At 41.4% G+C, this 22,476-nt stretch overlaps 1 protein-coding gene across 2 annotated transcripts in view; it reads right to left on the reverse strand.

Annotated features, from left to right (window-relative positions):
• The window catches only part of myo3b (myosin IIIB), a 60,531-nt gene that overhangs the window by 20,414 nt on the left and 17,641 nt on the right, over positions 1-22,476 (reverse strand). For both annotated transcript variants that reach the window (XM_034109314.1, XM_034109315.1), the window contains exons 12-30: positions 19,925-20,009; positions 19,723-19,839; positions 19,234-19,338; positions 19,004-19,087; positions 18,689-18,891; positions 18,515-18,613; positions 18,306-18,420; positions 18,075-18,201; positions 17,324-17,534; positions 16,390-16,537; positions 15,143-15,296; positions 14,866-14,954; positions 14,401-14,530; positions 7,339-7,418; positions 6,511-6,531; positions 5,323-5,400; positions 4,371-4,576; positions 414-525; positions 103-265 (exon numbers count right to left, since the gene is read on the reverse strand). In XM_034109314.1, the coding sequence (XP_033965205.1) occupies positions 103-265; positions 414-525; positions 4,371-4,576; positions 5,323-5,400; positions 6,511-6,531; positions 7,339-7,418; positions 14,401-14,530; positions 14,866-14,954; positions 15,143-15,296; positions 16,390-16,537; positions 17,324-17,534; positions 18,075-18,201; positions 18,306-18,420; positions 18,515-18,613; positions 18,689-18,891; positions 19,004-19,087; positions 19,234-19,338; positions 19,723-19,839; positions 19,925-20,009 (2,327 nt within the window). The remainder of the gene's footprint in view (positions 1-102; positions 266-413; positions 526-4,370; positions 4,577-5,322; positions 5,401-6,510; positions 6,532-7,338; positions 7,419-14,400; positions 14,531-14,865; positions 14,955-15,142; positions 15,297-16,389; positions 16,538-17,323; positions 17,535-18,074; positions 18,202-18,305; positions 18,421-18,514; positions 18,614-18,688; positions 18,892-19,003; positions 19,088-19,233; positions 19,339-19,722; positions 19,840-19,924; positions 20,010-22,476) is intronic.

Raw genomic sequence — 22,476 nt, forward strand, 5'->3', positions numbered from 1 at the left:
AGTGATAAAAGAATACATCAGAATGTTAATTAGCATTTTACTTTACTGAAGTTTGATCATTTATTTCCTTTGTTCTGTGTTTATTTAATAGACCATGTGTACCTGACTGGATGACGACGGCACAGCGGTTTCTCTTCTGCTTCCCTCTTCGGTAACGTCGGGCACCGAGCCAGCCTTTGGTGTAAGCTTGGATCACAACGACCCGCGCTATCACCTCCCTCAGCAGCAGGTTCAGCTGCTCCACGTGGTAGTACCGCAGGAACACCTGACAGGATGTTCAGCCCACGTTACAATATCCCAGTATCTACAGTAAACCTAGACTTTGGTAAATGATGGACTGATTATAGGTCAAATGTAAAATTCTGACACACATCTCTTTTTTGTTTAATGTCTTGCTGCAAGAATCACATTACCTTTGTCCTCCCCAGCACCCAGGCTTCCAGTTTGGCCCGCTTCAGTATGGCAACAACGTTTTCTTTGCTGGTCTTAGGCATCTGGTGAGCCCGAAACGCAAGGTAGTAATATCTGTAAGAGAGAAGGCACAGGGAAAACAAAGAAATATTTGATCTACTGTATTTAAAGCACTTTAAGAGCAGAGCCTAGTTGTACCCAATATGTTGTATTATAGATTTTGTGATCAGATGATATCATGAAAGGAAACAAATAAACTGCAATCATCAGAAATAACATTTTAAAAAGGACACCTGATTAAGCCCCTGTCACACTGTCCCGAAGTTACACCCGATGGACACACGAATATGGAATTGTGAATTTCGCACGAAGATGGCCCCGAACCACACACGAATGCAACATTTACATTACATTTAAGACATACAACTGCAACAAAAGTAACAAAAACAATTATGTTAAAGTACTATGATACTGTACTGATATTTTCAGACTTTGTTCTTTAACTTTCTCCGTTATTTATATGTAGAAGATATTACGTTTTCTCCGTCATGTTGTTGTTTCCATAGCAACAACAACTTCCTGTCAACTCGCCTTCAAAATAATATATTATATCCTTTTCAGTTTCACAGAACACAAATTGGGTTATTTACATAATATGATTTTGTTGTGCAATAAAACAACCCGATGGACACACGATAAAGGAAATGTTCAAATTCGGCTCTGATCGTAGCAACATCGAGCCATTCGTCAGGGCATCTTAAGCCATCGTATGATCGCTGGTGGAGTTTCTCAGGCTCCGGCAGCAACTTCGTGAGCGGTGGAAAAATCTTTGGCATGCGAGGACCTTGCGAAGTTTCATTTTCGTGTTGAATTCGTGTGTCAATTTTGCCCTTTGTAAGGCCATCGTGAGGGCATCTTGTTATCATCGATGCCATCGGGCATTCGCCCCGATCAGAGTGAGGGTGAATGCACCGATGATAACACGAAGATGACACGACTTGACAAGATGCCCTCACAAGTGCCTTACGAAGTTGCCGCTCACGAAGTTGCTGCCGGAGCCTGAGAAACTCCACCGGCGGTCATACGATGGCTTAAGGCTGCGGCCACACGAGGACGAAAACGGTCGTTTGCGTTACTGTTTAGTGTCATATAGACCGTTCGGCCACACGAGGACGACCGAATACGGCACTAAACGACTGAGGAAACGATAACGGGTCCCAAGGTGGATAGAACGGCATACGCAACGCTCTGGGGGGTCCAACAGCTCCGTGTGTACGCCCTATACGATCATTTTCTGATAATGATGAGGCAATAGCCCCGCCTCTCCCCACCTCTGCTGCTTACCCCCGCGTCAAAGTAAACTGCACCCTGAATTCAGATTATTTATCTTTCTCTCGATATGGACCTAAACGCGAGTGAAGTCTAATCTGACTAGTTATAAATATGTTTATTCTTACTGTCGGCCGGGTCACTGATTACTGGATCAGCTGCTGCATGAGACAGACACTGGCGCTGTCCGAAGAGAGGGAGGAAAAAGAGAGGCTCCGTGTATTTTATTATTATATTATATAGAGTCGTTATTCATTTGTTTTAAAGCTCAATAAATAACAAAGAAGACCTTTGACCGGCACTTTTATAATTTTGTCCGGAAGATTTAAACTTTAATACACGTTGACTGGCGAAAAACTCTGCCCGGTTCCCTCGGCCCCCACCGCGGAGAATAAACAGAAGGGCAACCATGACAACCATGCTTCTTCGCTGCTTTTGTGGAGGAAGTTACAGTGCCACGTAGAGGCTCCTGCATATGTACTGCAGCTTCTCCAGCGGTTGAAGCTTAACGGAGCGGTCTCATGTGGACAGACACTATCCGGATAACTATTGCGTGTGGACGGAAGCTTTTTTGCGATTGCGTTTGCGTTAATCCTATGCGTTTAGCCGTTTTCGTCCTCGTGTGGCCGCAGCCCAAGATGCCCTCACGAATGGCCCGATGTTGCTACGATCACAGCCGAATTTGAACATTTCCTTTATCGTGTGTCCATCGGGTGTCAATTTCGGGACAGTGTGACAGGGGCTTTACTGCTTCCTTTGGTCATTCTTTGGTCATTTTTGATTGTATGACATTTGTCGGTTGAAATTGATCCATTAAACAAAGATAGTTTCAAGAAAATGCAGCACTACGTAAAAAAATAAAGGATTAATGCTTGTGGTCAGAAAAATACATTTGTTGAATTTGACATTTTTGGAAATCTGTTTAATCACATAGTCCTAGTTAGAAAGTATTTTGATCAGATTGTGGATTACAAAAACGTAATATGTATCCGACAACATTTTAAAGTTACTTTCTCCGACATAGGTTAAGGAAAGATGTTTTTATTTCATCAAAACCACTAAATTAAGTTGATAAAGTTTATAATAAAAGTATCATCATAGCTGGTAAATCGCCTGCTCAGTCAAAGCAGAAAAATGAGCCTGACGTAGACATGACTCCTCAACAGAGGCCCTTTGTTGGAGTTCTTTTGAATGGATCTCTTATTTCAGTGGCCGCAGAAGATGCCCATCAGGCCGGCCTATCGGTGTTCATCAGCTCCACTGCAGGTTTATCGCTCACATCGTCTGGATGCGTCCCCTGATCCTCTTGTTGGAGTTTACAAAATACCAGCATAGGACAAAAGTGGCTCTAACTGTTTGCTCAGGGACATCAAGGCTCCACAGCGACTGGTTCATCCCTTGTGTTCTGGCGTTGGTCAAAAAGAAGAACAACAACAAGAAGAAAAACTTCTTTGAACTTCGCTCCCCGCCTCAGTCTACAGCCTTTCATTCTAATTCCTGTTGATACCTGTTATTTCTTTGATGGTAAATACAAAGCACTGCTTGGCAACATCAGACAAGCCTTTGATATGAGAGCACAAATTTAAATCAGTTTTCACTAAGGGTGCAGTTTAGCCGTTCAGGTCTGTCTGTATGACTTCTGCCTGGCTTAGGTAGGATCATATGGATTCAGTATCAAGGTTAAAATATAGTCTGAAGAGGTAGTACACCCTCTCATTCACACACTTCATACAGAGGTGTGGAAGGGAGAAAAGTTAAATCATTGCGTCATGGTTACCCGACAATCAAATACTTCTTTAATATTGTGAACAAAACTAGGACACGCAAAAAAATAACAAGTGGTCATTCAAAGTTTTATGTCACCAAACTTGAGCACCATTTGTAAAGCTTCCCTGAAGCAGTGAGACTAACCAGGCTCTCACAGTTGTTCCCTACGGGCCACAAGCCCAAGTTAATTACATTTTATATCATGTTAAGTCTCCACATAAGAGGTGGCTAGAATATTTTTCAAAGGAGAGTTGATCAAACATAAGTTCTCTTGCATTTTCCCACAGACTCGTCTAATGTGTATTTTTTCATAACCAGAGTTGGGGATATGTGGGTCGGCCCTTTTAACATTTTGGGGTTGGACATTTGAACAGGAGTGCGTATCAACAGTTATCCTGTCCCACATTTTTAAAAACAACACCCTTACGTAAAGTCCCCCTTTTTTAATGATGAAATCTTGTTTTTAATTGTGTTTTAATGTAATACCAACGGGACACAAAGACTACACTAGAGCTTTTCCAGGTCACTGAGTTTAAGAACAAACTCTTTATGAATAGTAAAAGGAAATCCATTAAAATGCATCTCCCCTTAGAATCACAGTTCCTCCCTGTTTGAATTGTATCCATATTTTCCGGAGTGCAGTATCCACCCGTTAAAAGAGCTGTAGGATTTTGTCTTGCACTATCACTAATGACTGCCAATTAGTCAGCCTCTTGCTCTGCTCGACTTGTAGCCCTATCTCATTAAAGAACCCGTGTTTTTGTGTGATGCAGAGCACAGCTCACTTGTTCTGCTCTATCTCTGGGGCTGTGCTGCACACATGCTGCAGAGCGTAGGTGCTGCCTGTCTTTCAACGCTCCTACCTGTTGACAAACTCTTCAAACAGGATGCGGTGGGAGTATCCTTGGCGACGGATGTTCACTGTCTCCAGGATCCCTGTGTAGCGCAGCTGCACCATCACCCTCTCCTTGCTGAATCGCAGCGCCTGCCTGTCATCGTTGGGTTTGATGCAGCGCACAAAGTGTGGCTGACCCACCACCATCTTAGACAGCAAGTCCATCAGAGAGTACTGCAGACACACGAGGAGACAATGATAAGCAGCGGGAAGAGAACAAGGAAGCCCAGTTATCATATGTCTTCATATTATCACGGTACAGAGGTGTATGTTCAGTTATGGAGATCGCACTTTTACTTTTTGCCAGACATAGATGTGTTTTATATCGTCTAAACTGAATAGTAATTGACATGATTAATTAGGCAGAATGACTTTCCTTTCTCATAATATAATGTGAATAACTAAATTAGCAGATTAGAAGTTCCTTTTCTAAATTGCAAAATAATTGAGGAATTTCTTGTGTAGTTTTGCTTTACTTATTCTGCAAATGTTAAAAAACATCTGCTGTGATTGTTTGTCAACATATTATAACCATAGGAAAAATCATAACTACTTATTTTTTCTTCCAAAATGTGTGGCATGCCATGTTTTACATCTCCACGAGTGGGACATACAATAAGATATAGGTTCGCCGATTCTAATTTATAATCTATCAAATTGAAATCCATCTTAAATAGAGACACCTGATCTGATTCAAGCATTTGCTTGAAAGGATTTAAGCTAATTTCTTCTAACATTGACATTTTGTTGACATTTTCAGAGTTCTGTCATCATTCCTTTTTCTTTTAAAGAGTAAAATATATATATTTCTGATCAATCGTGAAACAGTCTGTTTGTTTGTTTACAAAACTGATTTCAACTGTGTTCAAAATGTTGCTTGTTGTCAGACTGAGAGGAAGCAGAACAAATGAAACACATACACGGAAATAGGAGGCTACAGTCTGTCTCCTCATGTTGGTGGTTTCTTCAGGGTGACGCATCATCTCCATGGTGTCCACCTGAACACAAACATCCAGCATGAACACGGTGCATTGATAAACAGGCCAGACTCAGGCAAAGAGCAGCAGACTCGAATAAGATTCAGTTTGCAACCTGACTGAAGTAGAGATAAAGGTATTTCACATCAGGTCTCCTTCCTCTCAATGGGCCAGTTGGGAATACACAGCTGTACTAACTGTGCCGTCTGTATAACATAGCTCCATAAACACTTAAAGCTAACAATCTAGAGAATAAGTCTGCACTGCTTTGGGGCATGGGAAAATTGCAGAGCATTCTGAGTAATGAGACCAGCCGTCACCGAGCAGACAGTCATCCCGACGACGACGAGGACGGATTAACGAGGACACAATATAAGCTTTCTAATGGCCTTAGCAGTTCATGGCTTCATCAAAATTAATGATGCAATAGATATTTTATGGTAAGTCTACGTAGCAAAGTGCATATCTTAATTCTTTATTCTACCCAAGTGAAGAGAAAGAAAAGTACGTCAAACGTTCTCTGAGTTACACGAAGAGAGGAATCGGAGGCTTTGACACTGGTGTTTTGAAAGGAGATCACACATATGGTTATCTATGACTCACATCCACTACTCTAACAACCGTCACTCCGCTTTAATCTGGTCATACTGGTAACTTGTCAATTTGTGTCAACTTTCCCTGAGAACATGAGAGGCATACATATTACATCAATCACATTGGGTCGTGCCAAAGAAACCCTTTATTTTCCAAGAACACTGAGTACGTGCTAAAGGCAAGTTCAAGAAAGTGTTGGCATCTGTTTGTTGCACATTAAGTATTTCTATAATCTAGGAAGATACTCTACAGAGCAGTTGTTTTCGTTAATAACACACATTTGTTGCTGTGTGAAAAAATACTTCAAAAGACATGATTTACATTTTCCAAATACAAGACTGTGATTGATGTCAGAGGAGGGAAGCTGCACAGAATTCAAAGTTAGAGAAAGATACATTTCAGTTTGGATTACAATGATGACGAGTTGATTTAAATAACTTGTGCACTTCCCAAAACAAGGTTGCTAATTTTAACTGACCGATGATTAGAAACATGTTTTGACCCATTTACTATATTTCTATTACTATTAGGTCTTACCTTCAACAGGTATTTTGGAGACTTTGAGCCAGCACAGGTCGGCGAATAGCATGCAGATAAAGAAGAAGAGAAGTAGATAGACAAGAAGCTGAAATTCACCTTTAAGGGGTTTTCTACAGTAAATCATAATGTGAAAACATTTCTTCGTTTTCGGACAAAGAGAAACTACTTATAATTCCAGAATAGACACAAATATTTTCAGATTCACATCTTAGAGACATTATGATTTGACCAAATGCTTCCCCTTAAATAAAGAAAAACAGACGCAGTGAAATGAAAACATTGTAGTGGGAGTGAAGAAAGTTGGAAAGAAACATTGTGGCCATCTTTCTTGCGGTAACACACAGTGTAGTGTTTGTGAAACCAAGACATTCTGCTTTCAGAATCTCAGTATGATCAAGATATATAAACACATTTTGACGTAAATATAATATTTTCAGTGTGCTGCTTTGTAAGAGCTTTGAGTGTTGCCACCTGAAGAATTCTTGTGGACTAGACTCCTGAAACTACCCTCTTAATAAAGCATGTTCATGAAATTATAAGCTTATTTTGGAGGACCTACACCCCCCCCCCCAACACTTTAGTGCCAATTAAAAACAATAGTTAGTTAGTCTGAAAAACACTTTTATGCCGTAGACACTAAATGCCAGATGGCGGTTCTACATCACCACAAGCAACGCAGCAAACATAACAGGGTAGTCAATTAATCTGGGTACGCTTCACAGCACAAGTTTTTTTACTGGGGTTCTTATGGTGCAATGCCTTTGAGCAACAAATAAAAAAACATTAAGTTCTCAGGTGTGAGGATTTGTGCTACAGGAGCCTCACCTTGGTGCGTCCTGAACCGAGCTGGGGGGGCAGAGATCTGGAGGCAGCGGTGACCCGGGCTCTGGACGTCGCCAGATTTCCTGTTTCGAACATGGAAAACAGCCACGAGTGGTACAGTAGTGTCAGGCCTTATTTAAAGCTTTACACAAGTTTGAACAGATGTGTGAAATAAAAAGAAGGAATGATTATTGAACTATCAAACATGAAGACACAGGCAAATCTTTGGGGTGATTTTCTTTTTCAACATGCAAGATATTAAGAAAAACAAAGTGAACAGTGAGGTTCATACTGAAGCATAGTATTAGAGACAGTTCAGAGGGAGTGTAAATCTGAGCTGAATCCCATGGACTCAGGAGTGCAGCTGCGTGCACAGCAGTCCAACAGCCCCACACACAGCGGAAAGGATATGAACATTGCATATGCAAGACAGTCTGAACATTTCAAAGTTTCTGCACAAGATGTCCAAATGTTTTCTCTGGCTATATCTTCAGAGGCTAAACTGTGATTAATAGCAGTGAAAGAAGCCTTTGAAGCAGGATTGGTGACATCAAAGTCCTAATCCATGGGTGGCAGGATTTTTATAATGAGTGGGAAGTATCTTAACACATTTCAAAGGGTTTACTCCATGAATAAACAATAGCTGCACAGATGTGCCACACACACCTTTAGAAAAATACGTCTGCAGACACAGGAGGCAGCGTTACCCAAGCAGCCGTGTATGGCAAGGAGGAAAACCTTTGTACGTTTTTTAAGATAAAGCTGAAGTGACAGGCCAACAATTGTTTTAGATTTTCTACCGCACACAGACGAACTTGGAAGATGCTAATATAAAGTCGGCTTCTGCTTTACTCACGTCAGTTGTTCAGGACCAGTCTGACAACGAGCCAAAAACTTAAAACACTGGATCAGCACGTGGCTTTCTCAGAGGTCTCTGTACTATCAAGTGAGCATTAGAAGCATCAATCAAACACTGGAGAGATCAAAATCAATTTATGATGGATTAATTACCAACCAGACCACTTCTAACTTTAGACAAAGAACCTCCAACTTGTGCCAAAGGTCTTATAGTGAGCCAAGGCAATGTGGCGTCTTAGGAAACACACACACACATACGCACACGCACACACACACACACACACACACACACACACACACACACACACACCCTGCAGTAGTCAAAACATGTGAGAGAGCTTCAAAAGGACTCAAACTGTCTTTTAAGCTAGTGATGATGATACTGCTTTTAGCATTTGACAGTGATCTGTTAATTTTTATTTATTTATCTACTCATTTATTCTGCGATTAATATATTTTGGATTTGGTAAACACATCAATTCAAGATTTCCTGTCACATTTAAATATGTATTTTTTATTTTTTTTAATATTATGCTTGTAAGAGTATCCACAGGTTTTGAATCTCAACCTAAAAATACAAGAAAGAAAAGTGTAAAATATGATAACATGGACATATGAGCAGTTAATTGCTTATTATGAACACATGTTAGTGAGAGGGCCTTGTGTTCAGCATCACAGGGACACATTTTAAATCCTCCAAACGCCCCTCCAGCACAATAAACACAAAAAAACACACACACACACACAAAAGTATGATCTTTGAGAACAGGAGCCGTTAAACTGTGTCGGGTATATTACCAGCACACAGGCAGGGAGGGCCCCGCTCCAATTAGCCCAGAGTAAAGCTGGATGGATTAATTGGAGTGGGTCTTGTGCAAATGAAGTGCGCTCGCTCCTCTCCCCATTAGTGCTGCTGGGCCAGATCATCTGAGCACATTTGTCATGATGAATTAGCGGCTGCGAGTGGAACGAGCTCACGGAGTGTCACTGTGCTTTCACGCCTCTCACTTCCATGACACCATCAAGGGGAGATGAAGGCGCTGCGCCGCGGTGAGAGAAACTATGACAGTTGTACCTAAGCCTTGCAAATGGACACTCACTGCTTTCTTCATATATTCCTTGGCGGGTCGTATTAATTCATTCTTCTGGCGGGCTTCAAACCCCCTCCTGACTAGATGATTAGAGCATGGGTTAACAGTCAGTATCCTCAAAGATGTCCGTCTCCAGAGACATGAAACCAAGGGAGCACCTGTGATGTCCGGCCTGAAAGAAGACCTTCTCATTTAGATACAGAGAGGATCTTGTCTAATGATGTGGGTTATAATTATTCAAACACGGAGACGAGCAAGAAAAAGGAAGACTTGTTCTTTGGTTTCGTTTCAGAAAAAGGCCACATATGTTTCTACTTATAGTTCGAGGCTTTTTCATACGTTTGTCAGTGCTCATAAATAGACATATGATGAAAATAAAAAAGAGAGAGGAAGAGTTTTAGTATAGTAAGCATACCAATTAAGAGAGAGGCAGGTGGGGGGGGGGGGGGGGGGATATTTCCCATCAGGTCACTCAGTCTTGAGAAACAGGCGGTGGAGGAGTGTCCCACTGATCGTTTCTGCTTCACGCATGTTGCTCTTGGCATGGACATCCAGGACAAACACAGAGTGGGGTGTGGGGGGGGGCAAGAAAGAGAAAAAGCCTTCCTTGGCATCTGTGCGTTCACTTTGAAAATTAAGCCCAGCAAGAATCCTGTAGGAAAAAAAAAGCTCAAGCTGGCAGTTGTATTGGGCTTCTATTGACAAGAATAGTCAATGTGCTTGGGATTAAAAAGCAATCCGGCGTTCAATATGACACCTCCCTGCATGCTTTTATGAGTGCCAGTGTGCGCCTTGTACTTCAGAAGCTGTGGATCGAGCTGTCGACACGGGGGACAATCAAAGTTGTAAGAGAGAGCAGCCTTCCCGAGCTGAGTGAGCAGAGGCTTGCTGGATATCTCCGCCGCTCTCCCGCTCTCTTTTTGAAAACATGTGATCTAGAAACTCAACTCAGCACCCAAGCAAATGAGATTAAAGCACCCATAACCCCCCGCCACCCTTCCCACCCTCCATAACCACCACCGTTTATGCCTAGAGATGGCTCGGGGGCTGTTGATTTAAATGCCATCCACTACTGTCAGAGCAGATCAATCATAAAAAGCATGGTGTAATTGGCTTTTAGTGACACAACACAGTGTTGCATTTATCAAAGGATGTTGTACCATGTGACTTAGGAGAGCTGGCTCCTCGCTATTGATGTGCGGGCCCGACAAAAATCCCGCTGCTGACTCAAAACATTCTCCAATACCACGATTAGGGCAGAAATTGAACAAAAGTAATACTTGGTGAGTGTCTCTTTTGGGAGTGAGAGTGTGTGCAAGTAGTGAAAGACTGTCTGCCCACTGGGATGAAAACAAGCTTCGACTGCCAGAGAACAAAGAGCCAAATGTGTCAAATCTCAGGGAGAAGCCTGTCATTTCCACACAGGAGCATTCCCCGACATGAATGGGGGGACAGAGGGAGACGGCAGAACTGCGGCTTCATGTGAAGATGATACAAACAATGTAAATTGTTCAGTATTCCTAATGGACTTGAACTTATAACCCCTGATATTTCACAGGAGAATGTTGTGGACCTTGGTTTGTTAACTCTCAGAGTGACAATTATAAAACCAAAGTGTACAAAAGCAAATTCCTCATATGTGTAAAACTACTTGGTAATAAAACCGATTCTGATTCTGTAAATTACAAAAAAGAAATCTTGTCACTTACAAGAAATGTGAGGCCTGAGATTGAGGACACTGATGGGCGTACATTATGTCTGCATTTTTTACATTATAGTTAAATAAAACCCTGCTTACAACAAAGCTAAAACTAAAGAGGTACTTAGATCCTGACATTTTAGGTAACAATCCTGATTTCAGATTTCCCACTTATTAAAACCCCTCTATGACTTTGGCGACATTCCCGCGAAATATCACAAGCGGTAATCTCTAGGAAGTGAGATCCAGAAAATAGCACCTATTACTGCTGAACGTTGGCGATGCCAAAGACAATGACACAAACATCTTAGAGATTGTAGATTTAAGCTAAAGTAGCAATAGCACAATAAAAAAACCTGCAGCAATAAGTGAAAGTCCTGAATCTAAAAATGTTAGTGTTGGCAGCAAAATGCCAGTGTTGTATCCTTATATAATGTCATTTTAAATCGATCACTAAGATGATTTTTAACTACTTTATATGCTGCTGGGTTTTGCATAAAATCTTAAACTATTCACATGTTGTATGTTAAATATTAATCTGCACATCAAAAAGACAGTACTTGAATACATTTCCCATTGCCAACAAACACACATTAAAGCCACATTCAATCACAACATTCACTTTCTCCTCCTTAATGAGACAGATTTAAGTCATGGTTGTCTGCTTTCTCATGGCTTTATGACGGTTTCTCAAACCACAGATTAACTCTCACAAGAACCGCATGAATACATCAAATCTTGGGGAGGATTTTTCGATCCGATAAACAATATCTTCTGAGGCAGATTTTTAATCAAGTCATCTTAAATTAGTAGAAATACTATGATCCAGGAGAAAATATCTGATGCTCGAAACTCAAATCCATCAATGGATTAAAATAGATCTGCATCTATATAGCTCTTTGTACATGTTGCCACATGTAGTCATATGCTCAGCAGGCATATGCAAGTTGCAAGTATAATGCTGTCTTGCTCATATCATTCATCATTACATATTTTAATTCATAGTTTTGGTCTAGAGCCACTCTCTGAAACCTAACTTTCTTCGAGCATACATCACAGCACTGCTCATTCTCCATTTTCTTTGAGCTCTGACAAAGGAATGGCAGTCTCGAATAGCTGTGTGTGTGTGTGTGTGTGTGTGTGTGTGTGTGTGTGTGTGTGTGTGTGTGTGTGTGTGTGTGTGTGTGTGTGTGTGTGTGTGTGTGTGTGTGTGTGTGTGTGTGTGTGTGTGTGTGTGTGTGTGTGTGTGTGTGTGTGTGTGTGTGTGTGTGTGTGTGTGTGTGTGTGTGTGTGTGTGTGTGTGTGTGTGTGTGTGTGTGTGTGTGTGTGGGTGTGTGGGTGTGTGTGTGTAGATGTGCTGTGCTAAAAGCAGCACAGCCAGGCACAAACACACACACACACACACACACACACACACACACACACACAGCCACCAACAGAGACGCACACTGTGACCGCAGGCTGCCCAGGCCCTGGTAGGCCCGACTGAGCCGAGCCAACTCAAACACTGTGATCCCCGTGATCTGGGGAAGGCCCTGGCTCTAATGAATGTGTCCATGCAAATACATCCTACTTCCTCTGACAAAACACCACCATATGTCCAGGCCTCAAGGACCCACATTCTGCAGGCTCAAGTGGCCTCGCCATTCAGCGCCTGGGAGCTTTTTACTTTCTGTGGCATTTCTGATTTCCAAACATGAACTGCATCGATTCTCATCCCATTGCCAATATGCACTGTGACATTAATGAGTAGTCTACTGAAATATCAATGTGGATTGCCTGTTTTAAACGTATTTAAACAAATATAACATGTGGATTACAGACAGTGCCTGTACCATTGCACTATTTGAAATGCGTGTGCCAGCAGAAACATTAACATTCACTGCATGTAAGTGTGTTGGTTGTCATCCCAGATGCATTGTTTTCTCTCATCAGTGCCGGCTGCAGGTCTACGAGGGTGTCCCCTAGTGGTGACACTCTGAGAAGGAGACCCAGAGTGTGAAACCACCCTGGTGGAAAACAGATTTCCATCAGATCCCCCTAGATAATGGTAATTTCACAGATAACAGTGAATCTATAATGTGAAGTAAAATGCAAATTAAATCCCCCCACAAATTTTACCCCGAAGAATAGATTTATAATTTTCTTATGATATACTGTATCTCACTTTAAACAGCGCTCCATCTTTTCCAGAATGATAAGCCGGAGCAGAACGTTTCATAGCTTTTATCTGATTAGATGATCAGCTGTTCCACAAACTGCAATAAGAACATTGGACCTCCAACTCCAAAGCAATAACAGAGTGATAACTGCCAGCATATTGCTGTCTTTACATGCACATGTTCAAAAAAGATCTTTATAATTACTGTGAGGCATTTGGAGAGCTTTTTAGGATAAACTGCACAACGCAGTACCAGTGTATTTCTGTGACAAATCATCACATTGACTTGATGCTCCAGTCTGAATGGCAGGACAGACAAAGTGCAGTGGAACAAAAAGGAAATAAAGAAGCTTTTAGATCTCCCGGACAGCTGCAGTAAACATTACGGCACATCTCAGTATATACTCAGTGCCTTTGTGCATTAAATGAGGTGTTCACTGAGTGTACTTCTCTGAAGCCGTTAATTGCAGAAAGGAAGTGGCTGAAGGCTCCCTTGTGCACAACCTGCAATTGAAGTTTACAGACACATCCCGAAGATTTCTTCTGGAGTCTCAGCTAAGGTGCCTATTGTGAATTGAAGCTCCTTTTAATGCCACAGGGACTGAAAGCAGGCATTTACAGGTCCCCATAAAAGGAAGTGAAACACATAATGTGGCTTAGCTGAAATAAAGTAGGAAGTGGGAATCTGATAACTTAACACATCTATTAGCATTCCAGCTAAGTCAAGTGACCAGAAGGCCTCAGGTAGGCTAATGACGAGCACATTACTCTACCTTCATTTAACCAACAGAAAAGAGGTGGGAAGAGTTGCTTTTGTATTCTGTAAATACTGTTTCTTCATCCCCTGGGTATTTAGAAGCCTTATCATGAAAATATCCCGCTGCACCCACAATCTGTAGATAGCATTCAGCAGTGGGTAACCAAGAGGGACAGCTTAGTGGGAAATAAAAACAGAGCGCCGTGCAGAGAGCTGAGCCTCTCAAGAGATAATGGAGACTGCAGATTTACCCGAGCACGGCACACAGAGGCTTGAAATGAAGGGGGACCACGAGATGCCTGGGAGCCACGTCTTTAGGAAACCCACTTACCTGAACACTCACAGAAGCATAGACACAAGCACAATTCACGGAGTAATACAGTGGGAACCCGGCATTGTTAACAATAGTTTGTCTGGAAGAAAAGTTTTCATTACCATATCCTTTGTGGTTGGCTGTAGAATAATGTCCCTTGCTATCTTTTCATTGATAACAGCATACCTGTTTTAGTTAAGGGGCTGGAGAACAGCTGCTGCAGAAGTTTGTCCTCTGATGTTCTCAGAACTACGACGATGTCCACAGGAAGAGTGTCTCTGTTCTTCTCCAGGAAACCGTCCACGTTGTACATGACCTGTCGAGTTGGACACAAGGCACACGCAAAATGTCGCTTACATTTTAAAATGCCAATCTGGTTTGTCACTTTTACTGAAAAAACACTTGCTTTTTCTGACATAAATTAAATCAAGTGGCATTTGTGACAGGCATTTAGAAAACTTAAACTATATTGACTAGAGTCGGCTACTATATTGTCCATAACATTGATATTTCTCGTTGGAACTGGTATACAAGACAACAAACTATACCCAACAAATATGCGATAGTGTAATAGATATTGCTAATATTAAATATTGGTAACTGTCACAGTTGTATGTTATGTGTTGCTTGGATGTAAAACCTATGTTGTACCTTTCCTGCATAATGCTGAATCCCAAAACAAAGCTCCACACGTTTTGGTATGGTGAAGTACTTGCAGCGTAGATTGTCCTCAAACTTATCTGTTGGAAAGAAATGAGAAAGACAAAACAAGTGAAAGTTACAAAATGCTTTGAGCAGTAGAGGTAGGGATGATTTAAGGTTTCTAGTGTGGCATGAGCTGCAGCCACATTTAAAGAAGCAGTGACCTCTGACCTCTCATGTTTATTTCTTTGTTATTTGTGTTTGTTCATGTTTGCTCCAGGCTCACCCACGAGTGTCTGGTCCGAGGCCTGAGGGAAGCGGCTCTCCTCGTCCATCAGGGACAGCAGCCCCATGGGCTTCTGCAGGAACATGTCCAGGATGGGCCTGTTGTCCTCGTACTCCACCAGGCTGGCATCCACCCCCTCGCTCTGATACTCCATCTAATTAGAGCCAGTGTATGTATAACAATCCAGTTAATGATTTCTCTAAATGACCCAATTAAACAATCTGGGCTAAATATGATTTGTGCATGTGTGGGGGGAAAAATAGTTTCTAATCAACAAAACCAAACAGCTGCGGCGGCTCAGTGTGTCTATTGCTGAAGTTCACAGCATAATAGAGTCTTTCACTGAATGCATAAAACAGAACAGCTCTGAAGTAACAAATAGAGCCACTTTATTCATAATTTATTTCACTTTGCAAATAACCCAGTCATATCATATTATTGCATCTCTTTAATTTTGGATCAAAAAGTTGTTTTAAATATATATTTTACTAATAAAGTGGAACCAATGGATCTAAACCGTCCTCATGTTTAAGTCATTAACTCAGAATAATCCGTTTCTGTGCACAGCGAGACGGAAAACACCAAATAAAAATCCCTTCATCAGGGGCAGCTTCTTGTTTATAGAAGGGAAACATTTCCACGGGTTTGAAAGGACTTATTTTCAATGATCACTGCTGTAATGAATGTCTAAATGGTAAATGTTGCTTCCAGTTCAGATTTTGGAGATGCAAATAAACATGAATGGGAAAGAGTATTGTCAGATTTTATGTGTGAAATCATGCCTCAATAAAGCATTAAATGCAACTTAGCAGTAAATGTGCTATATTAATACAATTGCTCTTTCTTAACTGGTTTTTCTTTTAGAAGTACTGCTGCAAAGTGAACAAAGACTAAAAGGCATTATAGCAAAATGTCTATTCGTTTCCATCAAGGGACTTCCCACACTTTAGGGTAAACAACTCCATTAAATCAATTAAGAATTTAATTTGGTGGTGCATAGCGGTAAAAACAATTCTTTACACATCACAGCCTGGCTGAAAGCAAAGTGTTTATGCTGAGAGCATCTCTGAGCGGATGGATGCGAAAACAAAAAATAATACTAAAATTAATGATTTCTATAATTATTTTTAATGGGAATGTTGTTAGACAGTCTTATTGCTGAGGGGTGTTGTGCGGAAACATAACACGTCTGAGCAACATGTATTTACCCATGTTATAATAATGACGTCCCTGTGTATCAAACTCACCTGTTCGAGGGCAAATATATGCTGGTTGAAGTAAAACTGGATCTGCTCGTTTGCGATGTTGATGCACAACTGTTCAAACGAGTTTTTCTTGAAGTTTTCAAATCCAAAGATGTCCAGGATTCCCACATTCATGCCACTCTCAGCGGCACTTCAAAGGAGGAAAAGGGGACAAACAAAATTATTCTTCTATGTTACGGAACAAGCAAATCCCCAGCAGGAATATTAATTGATAAATCTTTAATGATAATCCAAGTTCAACCCAAATACAGAGTCTGCTTTGGACAGCCTAGGAGTCTGGTGAGAAATCATAAACATCAGCTTTCAAAAAGTCAAAGCTTCATAAATGGTTTTATTTTCGTTTGAATCGATTTAACCTCCAGCCATTTTCAATATCTGCACAAACAATACTTATTTCTACAACACAGCGTGCAGACTGAACACCCTGCATTTCATATTCAGTGCTCGCAGCTGCTACTATTCATGATCAGTCATTACCCGCTGAATGTAGAGGTCACCTTTAGCCCGTGCTTAGTTAGTGGCAATAAGGAAACGGCAAAGATCACTGGATTGCCGACAGGAACTCCGGCTTTTGTACATCTCTGCGAGACGACTCCTTGACAGTCAACGCTCATATTTATGAAGGAATTCTTTTGGATCAATGAACAGCCTATTTGCAGTCTCTCTGAAGTCTCTTTAATCATCTGAACATTATTTTCTCCACACGCAACTCTGTATCAAAAATGTATGAAACTTCTTTTGCTTGTTTTGTGGTTGCCCATTGATATTCTCCTCTGCATGTTTGCATCTACCTCTGCAGTCTTCCGTAAAGGTCAACAGAGATTTGCAGAAACTCTGCGAGATCACTGGAGTTAATCGAAGAAGAGAGAGTAACGGTGAACGTCCACATAGATGTTCGTCACCACAACACACTCACCAGATATTCATGTCAGGCTGCAGCAGGGAGTTGATGCGGTTCACTATCCAGCTGAAGAGGCGTCCGTACAGGGCCTTGGACATGGCGTCCCGGACGTCCGCCGCCTTGTCCACGGTGTTGGTGCGGATGATGGTCTCGCCCCTGGTGACGACACACTGCGAGGTCAGAGCCTCCTGGAGTTCCTCAGGGCCGATGCTTAGGAGAGACGCAGCTGAGAGAAAAGACGAGAGTTTGATCATCAAGAGCTCATCTGTCTTTATCATTAGCATACAAATAAGCTCTTACTGTGTCTTGGCTGCTTTACATTTTTTATGTAAATAGAGAGGGGCTTTTGGATACATTATAGTGACAACTGCATTCAGAAAGGTTTCCCTATTTCCTGGGTAACAAGATATGATTGATGTATTGTTTATTTGGTGAATTGAACATTAAAGCGGCGATAAAGGCGTATGTGACATCCATTAACTGTTGTCATGTGTCACACAACAACTATGACATAAAACAAAATTCATTACACAACATAAATCAATCACATAGAGACCTGTGAACACATTGCTCAGATATAATACCAATGATGTGTTTTCTGCGGAGAAGGATGGCAATTTATAATGCAGAGATTGAAATCGATAGATTGTGTCCTTCACCTAAATCTCACCACAAAACCTTTTTTCTCTTCAGGGAAACATTTAAACCTACTAAAAGAATAGTGTTTCTAAGTATTACAAACACATTGTCTCATTTTAAATCTCACCGTTGTCTAAGGCCTCTGAGTTAGGCACTTCACTCTTATCAGTCTGGTGTTGGGATGTGATGGAGGCAAATTCAATATTGCCGGTGTTCAAAATGGCAGAGAGAATTCTGTAAACAGAGTTGACCTCCTAAAAAAATAAGAACAAAAAACATATCAGAGTATTTCATTCTTTATTTAAATTGTCATTTTTTCTGCATCCAAATACAATCTTTTGATTGAGTTTGAAAGTACCTCCTCAGTGAAGCCGATATTTCGGAAGCACTCCTGAATTGCATCAAACTGCTCCGTGTACAGCTTGCTGGAGACGATGTCTTGCATCACCTTGCAGTGCTGGGTGTCAATGTACCTGCAGATGCACATTGTAAAAAGACCTGTGTATATTAATGCTGCAACATGATGGGAGTAGAAAGAAGGCAGGAGGACTATGAAGCGGTGCTGACCTGGGAGGGGTCCGGTCCGGCAGCCTGTAGGTCTTCAGCTTGTCTTGGTGGTAAAGGCCGGCGTATATGTAATAAAATATGTGGAAGTTCTTCTCCCACCTAGAGAAAACACACAGAGCAGTGAGAAGAGTGACAAAGGGAACTGCAGTGAGAATAAGCCTGAGAAACACGTACATCGCCTGCTTAATGACCCTGGATTTCTCCAGCAGGTACTCGGAGATCTTGGCCCCGATGACCGCTCCAGTGGGCGTGAACTTCATCTCCAGGTATTTGCCGAAGCGGCTGGAGTTGTCATTGATAGCCGTGCAGGCGTTCCCGAAGGCCTCAACGAGGGGGTTCACCTGCAAGATCTTCTCACGCAGCGTCCGATTGTTTGCCTGAGAGCAACAACATGTTTCTCTGACTAACTGGTATCACACAATTCGTGCAGTATTCACAGAGACGTAACACATTTAGCAACAATATGGCCACACTGTTACTGTACTGTACCTTTCCCAAGAAAGTGAGATGTTGGACAATCAAATGAGCACTTTCTGTTTTCCCTGCACCACTCTCCCCACTGATTATGATACACTGAAAGAGAAGGACATACATTTCTTATTATTAGACCTCTATTGGAAGAAATCACAAACAACTTTTTAAAGAATCTGCTCGATTTTAATCATCATTTTATTAATGTTACAATACCATTCTTATTAAATGATTTTTCTGTACAGTACCTGGTCTTTGCAGAACGTCACCATGCCTCGATAAGCTGCGTCTGCTGTAGCAAAGATGTGAGGAGGGTTGTCGGCCCGCTTCACTCCGTGGTACAGCTTAGAGAACTAAGAGAAGGAACATGCACATTGGCACATGGCACATTATTTATCATATTATTAATTTTGTTGTTGTAAATATTAAAAAGGTCAGTGGAATGAATTCTCTGGGAACCATAAATGTCTGTAGCAAATGTCCCGATTGTCAGGATACCCAACTGACATTGCAATCGACAAGCAACCGCCCTTTAATTTAACAATGAGGATACATGGTTTTATTGTTATAATTTAAATCAGCTGTTTATCATATGTAAAGAAACCAATTCTTATTCTGACCTAACAAAAACACACACAAAAACAAGCCCTGCTACCAGTGTGTCCACTAGGGCAGGACCAGTGGATGATGTGATGGGAAACCACTGGGAACATCTGTGTGACTGGTCCAAAACCAACCTGAGGAGAGTAGATGCTGAGATTCTGGAAAGGATTGAGAGCGATGAGGATGTCGCCAACATAAGTGTACACCTGCAGCTCATCATACCTCTTCTGGAGGTGGCTGATTATTGTCTCCTGGAGGAATAAAACAAACATGGCATCAAGTACACTGTACCCTGGATTAATCAATACATGATCTGATGAACATTTTAAATCTTACCTCATCTAAGAACTCCAGGTTTACCAGATCATCATTGGGACTGCTCTCTATTATGAGGGTTTTACGAGTATTGATCCGTTCGTGCCTGTAAGAAGCCAAGGACATGATAATGCTTCAGAAAGCTGTAAAGGGACCACCAGATGAGAAACAGTAGTCCTACTGGCTGGATCTAAGACCTAGTCACTTCCAAGGCTTGTGTGAAGCCCTAAAGCTCTCCCGGGGGACACATCTCCCATTATCGCAGGCTGTGATTGCACTTCATCTGTGTTTTGACCTATCACTCTGCAATGGGCCCCAGCGGGCAGAGGTCAACACTGAGCCAGCTGCCTCTGAGGGACTGTGGAAAACCTCAGGGGACATCAGAGAGTGTGTGAAAAAGAGCTGTGAGAGCTGCAGCGTTATGTGTCTATAAACAAGTGTGTACAAAGGAGAGGGTGGGTGATAATCTATACTTGTCTAACTGCCATCCCATCCAATGGAAAGACTAAAAGCAACACTCAATTGATCGTATAAACATGTATTGTCTGTGTAGCAAAATCTGATATGGCTTCATTATTTGTCAAAGAGTTTAATTATTGTCAAAATACTATCAATTCCCCAAAGATGAAGCACATAGTTGCACTTGGTTTTTAAAGGCAACCATTCGGATTCCTGCTGCCGTCAATACCAACAAGGACTGGGTTTGCTCCAGCTATTTGTAAATGCAAAACTACATTTGTGAATTTCCTACAAAAAATGCATGTACGTGTACATAAACAGAGAGGAAAACTGAACTGAACTTCCCCCTCGTAAAAAGTAAGTAAAAATGATCTTGGTACAAACTAATGATTTGCATCAATAAAGGCTTTAGATATGTGCACATTTGTTGCACCTTCCAATGAAAAGCAACCAATTATCTTAAATCATATTTATTATAACCGCTTTCACTCTTTGAACAGGTCATATATTATCAAGCTAATGTTGGTTTTTGTTACGGTTACACATGGCAGTCACTAGGTTTTAATATATTTGTGACGTCGACATAAGAACAAGAGCAGCCTTTACTTTAAAGAAAATTGTAATGTGTAATTGTAACTAGGCTAAGTTAAAAATGAATAACAGTGGGTTTAGCTGGTTCTTGAGCATTCATCCTCAGCGGAAAATAGTCCACAACAAATGCACTATTCTCTCCTAAACAGTATAAAAATGCTGAGTGACAAGTGGTTTTGATACCTAACGAAATTCCAGTACCTTTTGTTTGAAATGGTTCCCTATTGGAGTAGGCAAGTCAGAAAGAAATGAGAGACCGATGAAACCTTTTTTTGGGGGTATTTTCATAGCATTTGTTGACAATTAAGGAATGAAACACATTGTCATTCAAAGCTATTTCAAAGGCAACCAAAAACACTTCTGGCTTCTTCTCACTCTTGACTTGAAACTGCAAAAAACTATGAAATATCTCATTCACAAGATGCATCTATATTCTGTTAAACAATAAATAATCAATTATATCATGAACAAAAGTATTCAAGCTTCAGGTTAGGAGTTGTTTCCTCCTCTGCCTTTGCATTCATTCTGTATTCTGAATATAGTGTAAATTGCAGGAATAAAGTGGCATGCTCGATATGAGGTCCCTCCAAGTCATCGTGTGCCTCTGGGGAAGGACTTGAGACCTCTAGCCTCTACCTCTCTCCTGCTTTGAAGTACATCACACTATTCCACCTACGGCAGCTACTTTTAAGTTCTCTGTCTCTATGTCTTTATTCTTATCTGCAGTCATTGTGTGCTGATCTGTGGCATGAGAGACTAAAGCAGGCGAGCCCAGTTCTCGCCCTACAAGCTCCTAATCCCATTATCCACTTTCACTGTGGACAGGAATTCGGGATCAGGCTCAGGCACCGACTCTGCACACTCTCGGGAGTAAACAGAGCTGGCACAACATCAAGACGCTCAGTCAAGGGCAGGTTCAGCAAACTCCTTTATAATGCAGATTAAGCATCGCGAAAGTCAGTATTTCTCCAGTAAATAACAGGAGACTTCCCGCTCTGTCATTCGCTGCCACGAGGGTGTCTGGGTGGACTATTCATCATCAGACATTTTAGAATAAAAGCTCAAGAAATCTCTCTCTCTGTCGCTCCATATCTTAAAATCTATTTAGCGAGGAACTTGTATAGTAGCTGCCATCTCAATCTGCACAGAAGCAGCCCTAAATGTGTCAGTCAAAACTAAGAAAAAGAAAGGAAGAACTCTTGAAATATCAGTTTTCCAAAGTCAAATTTGAACAGAATATTTCCTCAATTACTGGTTGAATCCCACGGGACAGAAAGGGCTGTATACTAATGAATCCTCATAAGATAGTTGCTACAGCCACTGGCCTAAATGGCATTTATTAATCTGAGGTTGCTCAGCACAATCACTCCCTCTGAATTAGTCACGCTCCCCTAACTTTTCTGTAATCACATACTGTAATGTCCATTACTGGGGCTCATCATCATTTCTCAGTGTAAGAAGATCCTGCCCCCTACTGAACAGAGGGAGTATCACCGCTCAGTCAGAGCCCATCTGCAACGACA

The sequence above is a fragment of the Pseudochaenichthys georgianus genome, chromosome 21, assembly GCF_902827115.2.
Source record: "Pseudochaenichthys georgianus chromosome 21, fPseGeo1.2, whole genome shotgun sequence".
In the NCBI taxonomy this organism is placed as follows: Eukaryota; Metazoa; Chordata; class Actinopteri; order Perciformes; family Channichthyidae; genus Pseudochaenichthys; species Pseudochaenichthys georgianus.